Consider the following 6000-nt stretch of genomic DNA (forward strand, 5'->3'; position numbering starts at 1 on the left):
TATCTGCTAGCACGCATAGACTTCCAGTCTTGCGCTAATGCTAGTTAGCAATTGTGCTAGCGCTAGTTAGCAACTTCCTTCAAACAGCACGCAAAGACAAACGGTATCCACGAGTTCATCCGACTCTCATTGCCAAAATCCCGAAGTGTCCTATTAAGGATTACTTTTTTTCAGTAGTAAGGTCGAATCTCCTCATATTCTGCATATCTTGGCCACTCTGGGAAGATCCCATGGGAGCACCTGGGACTACCATAATGATCGAAGTGAATTCCCAAATTAAAGGAGTGTATCTGCTGGTTACTGCTGAAGCTGCCCTGGCAATCCCTCTTCAGAGCAGACCGGATAATCCTGTAGTTCTGGCCCTGGTTGCTGTCCCAGTATGTCTGGCCGTTGACTTCATAGCAGATGGCAAACTCTACCTTCTCGTGTGGTATCAGTGCAGCTGGCAGGGAAACCTCGAAGGAGAAGGTGTCACGGTCTGAGCCTGTGTAGGTGTCCTTCACATACTGGCACTCCAAGTCGGTGTAGCTTTTCCAGGTGTCAAAGGTCAAACGCACCTTTAGAGACTTCTCGAAGGACAGGTTTTTGACCTTCACAGTTCCAGCCAGTGACCTCTTTTTCAACACGCAGTTTTCCAAGCAGACAAGCTCAGTCTCCAGACGCTGGCGGAAGAGCAGGTAGTCAGAGGAGGGCTGGGTGAAATCCAGCACCAGTCTGTCGTCCTCATCTGTTAACTTGAGCGCAGCGCTGAACAGCTCTGTGATGTTGAGTGGGATGTCAATGGCATCGTCGAACAGGGAATAGACCTTCACCTTGGTGAGGGCCAGGCCCTTGTGGTCGGCAAAGGACACTCGCCTTTTGGGTTTCCCATTCTCCTCATGAAGAGCACCCTCCTCTGATTCAATCTGCTTAGGAGGAGCAGAGGGTTTGAACCTCAGGCAAGGGTTCAGACAGGGTCGTAGTGGTTTCAGTGATTTTGGGGTCCTGTAGCAGAAGTCGTCGTTTGACAGGTAGAGCGGCATGGCAAATTCAATCAGCCTGGTGGACTTGTGAGGAAAAAGGCTGAATACACTAAGGGAAGAAGAAAAAAAAGATACCAGAAAGTTGTGGTGAAACACTGGTCATTTGACAAGATGCTTCAAATAATGTTTGCCAGAAAGAAAATTATCTAGTGAAATGCATACAGTATTCTTGCTGAATTTTCACACAAAACATTGTGCAACAGTAGGCTACATGTGTGGTCACAGAGGAAACATAGCATATTTGACTTTCATTAAAGGAAATGGCCTATTTCAGCTGATAGAGATGTTGCGAGTTATGTACAGCCAACACATGCATCTGGTTGTCTGTTGTATAAGATCACTGTTTAACTTCACAAAAGGTATTCTCTAACCTACTTGTTCAAGGTGTATCATGCAATAATTTGAAAAAGGGAAGGTGATCATGTATAGCCTTCTGAAATGCTGTTTTCGTATTTTTCTCAAATGCTAAATTAGTTTGATGTCTCCATAATATCTACATTTCATATATTTGACCCATTTTATTGGCTAGCCTTGTCTTGAGGTGTTGAGGCAGCAGCACTGTCATCTGTCCTCTGATATCTGACTAGGCAGCATACAGTGCATTCGGAAAGTATTCAGACCCCTTCACTTTTTCCACATTTTGGACTTGGAGTCCACCTATGGTAAATTCAAATAATTGGACATGATTTGTTAAGGCACACACCTGTCTATATAAAAAGGTCCCACAGTTGACAGTGCATGTCAAGAGCAAAAACCAAGCCATAAGGTCGAATGAATTGTCCGTAGAGCGCTGAGACAGGATTGTGTCGAGGCACAGATCTGGGGAAGGGTACCAAAACATTTCTGCAGCATTGAAGGTCCCCAAGAACACAGTGGCCTCCATCATTCTTAAATGGAAGAAGTTTGGAACCACCAAGACTCTTCCTAGAGCTGGCCGCCCGGCCAAACTAAGCAATTGGGGGAGAAGGGCCTTGGTCAGCGAGGTGACCAAGAACCCGACGGTCACTCAGACAGAGCTCCAGAGTTCCTCTGTGGGGATGGGAGAATCATCCAGAACAACAATCTCTGCAGCACTCCACCAATCAGGCTTTTATGGTAGAGTGCCCAGACGGAAGCCACTCCTCAGTAAAAGGCACATGACAGCCCGCTTGGAGTTTGCAAAAAGGCACCTAAAGGACTCTCAGATCATGAGAAACAAGATTCTCTAGATCATGAGAAACAAGATTCTCTGGTCTGAATGCCAAGCGTCATGTCTGGAGGAAACCAGGCACCGCTCATCACCTGGCCAATACTATCACTACAGTGAAGCATGGTGGTGGCAGCATCATGCTGTGGGGATGTTTTTCAGTGGCAGGGACACTAGTCAGGATCAAGGGAAAGATGAACCGAGCAAAGTAGAGAGAGATCCTTGATGAAAACCTGCTCCAGAGCGCTCAGGACCTCAGACTGGGGCGAAGATTCACCTTCCAACAGGACAACGACCCTAAGCACACATCCAAGACAACGCAGGAGTGGCTTCGGGACAAGTCTCTGAATGTCCTTGAGTGGCCTGCCAGAGCCCGGACTTGAACCAGATCTAACATCTCTGGAGAGACATGAAAATAGCTGTGCAGCGACGCTGGAGAGCTTGAGGGGATCTCCAGAGAAGAATGGGAGGAACTCCCCAAATACAGGTGTGCCAAGATTCTAGCGTCATACCCAAAAAGACTTGAGGCTGTAATTGCTGCCAAAGGTGCTTAATCAAAGTACTGAGTAAAGGGTCTGAATACTTATGTAAATGTGATATTTCAGTTTACCTTTTTATACATTTGTTAAATTTTCTAAAAACCTGTTTTGCTTTGTCATTATGGGGTATTGTGTGTAGATTGAAGAGGGGGGAAAAAACATTTAATCCATTTTAGAATAAGGCTGTAACGTAACAAAATGTGGAAAAAGTGAAGGGGTCTGAATACTTTCCAAATGCACTGTAGTTCCTGTCAACTTTGCAGAGGCCATATGGTTGTTTTTGTCAGACTACTTGGCGTTGTTTAGTATGCCTACTTTGTCTGTATAATTATTGCTGATCGGTCGTTATGTCGTGATCCAAGCCCGTGCTTGCTTGCTATTATTATTTATTCTCGCCTACCCACGTTTACCAAGCGACAGGTCATTAGAAAATAAAATGACAAATGTAGATAGTTTAAGTGTCGGGAAAGAATAGTTTTGCTCCTCTCCAAAGTGAAATAATCTATGTGGCAAGAGAATTAGCCTAACATTTCAATCTGTGTTTGGAATAAATGAAAGCAGTAGTAGCCAGCCATGCATTAGGCTACTTATTAGCCTATTTTGTTGATAATTGAATAGGACTTAGTAAGTAAATCATGTGCATGTTCATCTGTCGGGGTCGTTTACCTTCGAACAATGTGTGTGAATGAGTGAAGGAACATAACGATGCGCTCTGAGTGATAGCGCAATAATGCGCACTTGAGGTATAGGCTCTACCAGCGTTTACTGCGCACTTCTGGGTTTTCCAATCACAAGTAAATCCGATTACGAGTATCAAATGTGATAAAATGGATAGGAGTATGAGGAGATCGGCACACCCCTAGTGTTCACTTAGACTACGCAGAAGAACATTGTAGCAAATTCAGAGGGCAGACTGACATGGACTCAATCCCAGGTCTCTTTGCATGTCAGTGACAGAGCCAAGAGAGTTTCTTCATTTGGTTGTGCTCATAACGCACCATGGCCATTAGAAGAGTATGCCTATAGTCTTAAATTGCAGGGGGAAAGTTGGTGTGTGTATGCAGTGACAAACCTCGCCTCCAAAACGCCACAGTCCTTGACTCACAGCATTTTCATTTACATTTTAGTCATTTAGCAGACGCTCTTATCCAGAGCGACTTACAGTTAGTGAGTGTATACATTTTTCATACTGGCCCCACGTGGGAAACGAACCCACAACCCTGGCGTTGCAAGCGCCATGCTCTACCAACAGAGCTACAGGGGACTCGCCCTTACCCACTGTCCTGTCTGCTCTGGTGAGTGTGTTTGTGTGTGTGAGAGATTTCGTCTCCAAAGGACCACATTCATTTACTACTTTGGATAAGCTGGGTCTCTGTAATGCACTGTAATATTAGCGTCCACTTGAACCATTTTGGAAATCACCCAGTTTTCCTAACCGCACCAATATTTCAATTTTCATTTTTCAAACTACAAGGTAAATTATAACATTGGGAAAACTATATAAAAATCTCAATTTTTCATGGTAGAAGAATTAGAAATGTAAACATTTTAAATCAGTATCTACTTGTAGATGTAGCAATCGAAACATACTAATATTCTATTTGAACGATTATATTCTATAATTGGATTGATAAATTACACGCACCCTTGGACGTTACACTGTTGTTCAATGCGATGTTGTACGTGCCATACCCAAAATGAAAATGGCTGCTGTGGCTTCTGCTACCTAGCATGAGGACGAAAAGGGCAGTTTTATTAAAAACTAGTAGCTAGTATTTCAATCTTCTCGATTTGATAGCGTCAGTGTGTTCCGACCTGTGGGGTTCTTCAGATTTACCTACTGCTGAATACACACAGGTCTGACCTATTCTGGCTAGTCCATTCATAGAACGCAAGACTAGCGCGTTGTACAGGGCTGGCTGTATGCCCCCTTGGGTTCTCGAGAGCTATTAGGTTACAGTTTTAAAGGCCATTTTTACTTTCCAAATTTTACACTACTAAACTTTAACCACTTTACTTACATGAATTTCAGAACAGTAATGTTACAGATATGGCCATTATTCCAGGGGTGTATTCATTCCGCCGATTCGGTTGAAAAACGTTTATTAAACGAAAGTAAACGTAACGAAGCTGGGACGGGCCTATATGAATTTGTCCAATAGAAATTCGAGTTTTGCTCTGTTTGCTTCTTAAACGGTTTCCGTAATGAAAATACCGCTGGTTTCAGCTTCTTTGAATTTTTAACAAAAACCGTGAACCAATATATTAGTTATTTAGCAGACGCTCTTATTCAGAGCGACTTACAGTTAGTGAGTGCATACATTTTCATACTGGCCCCCCGTGGGAATCGAACCCACAACCCTGGCGTTGCAAACGCCATGTTCTACCAACTAGGCTAGGTTACTAACCACTGCAAACTGGCTTACAACCCCACAAAAGTGATACTTTTATTCAGTCAAGAAACAAGCTTACCTTGTGCAGTTTGTTTGAAATATTTGCAATGAATTCAGGTAGAATGAAGTGATAGGCTACGACTACCAGTCAGAAATCACCATTGCACTGTCCTCAGCGGTGAAAGCTCCTCTTTCTTGTCGTTTATATGTAGGCTACAATGTAGGCATAGCTATCACTTTTGCTGCAATGTTACTCTACAATTGCTACAAATCAATAACCTGTCGCAACTTCACAAACTGTATCCCGTTTCAGTCATGCCACCGGCTCGTTACTTTAAACCCCATACTGGGTTCACACCGTACATAAATAAATAAAATACATGCTGGTTTCACGTGAACATGTACCTGTAGCCAATCACAGTGGGCGGTGAAGGAACGCTCGGTGAATAATGGGGCGCGTTCGAGCCAGTGGGTTTTGTTGAACGACTGTGATACGGTCAGTTCTGGTGACTTTTTCAAGAGACATTCTACTCCAAAATGAATGAAAATAAAATTATGCTGACATCTAAATATAATTTCCCCCTCTAGAACTAAGCCCAATAACATATTGGTCCATATTATCAGATTATGCTGTTTTGCAATTAGCATTATCACCTGTAGCCCAACTGATGCAGCATAGTCAGTAGTGAAGGGGGGAAAAATCGATACAGTTACATATTACATTTACATGTACATTTTCGACATTTAGCAGACGCACTTCTCCAGAGCGACTTACATATCGCAATATTATTTTGGACGATATTATATCAATACTTTGACTCCGCAAGTATTGATTTGTAAAAATAGGTAGTGTTAGCTCA

The 6000-nt window shown here is 43.2% G+C and overlaps 1 protein-coding gene across 5 annotated transcripts; it reads right to left on the minus strand.

Moving 5' to 3' along the window:
* Positions 1 to 76: 76 nt before the first annotated feature.
* On the minus strand, positions 77 to 5542 carry LOC121573863 (protein phosphatase 1 regulatory subunit 3B). 5 transcript variants are annotated; one of them, XM_041886219.2, is made up of 3 exons: positions 5220 to 5542; positions 4393 to 4473; positions 77 to 1062 (listed from the first exon to the last, which is right to left on the minus strand). In XM_041886219.2, the coding sequence occupies exon 3, from the start codon at positions 1020 to 1022 to the stop codon at positions 171 to 173; it is 852 nt and encodes a 283-aa protein (XP_041742153.1). In that variant the 5' UTR covers positions 1023 to 1062; positions 4393 to 4473; positions 5220 to 5542; the 3' UTR covers positions 77 to 170. The 5 variants fall into 5 exon arrangements, with proteins under 5 accessions (XP_041742153.1, XP_041742151.1, XP_041742150.1 ...); XM_041886217.2 differs by having other exon boundaries at positions 77 to 1071; XM_041886216.2 differs by lacking the exon at positions 5220 to 5542 and adding an exon at positions 4769 to 4998 and having other exon boundaries at positions 77 to 1071.
* Positions 5543 to 6000: the final 458 nt, after the last annotated feature.

The sequence above is a fragment of the Coregonus clupeaformis genome, chromosome 9 (genome assembly GCF_020615455.1).
Source record: "Coregonus clupeaformis isolate EN_2021a chromosome 9, ASM2061545v1, whole genome shotgun sequence".
Classification (NCBI taxonomy): domain Eukaryota; kingdom Metazoa; phylum Chordata; class Actinopteri; order Salmoniformes; family Salmonidae; genus Coregonus; species Coregonus clupeaformis.

Bases quoted from the DNA above. Each gene is read 5' to 3' on its own strand.
- LOC121573863 (XM_041886219.2), bottom strand. From the start codon at position 1,022: ATGCCGCTCTACCTGTCAAACGACGACTTCTGCTACAGGACCCCAAAA.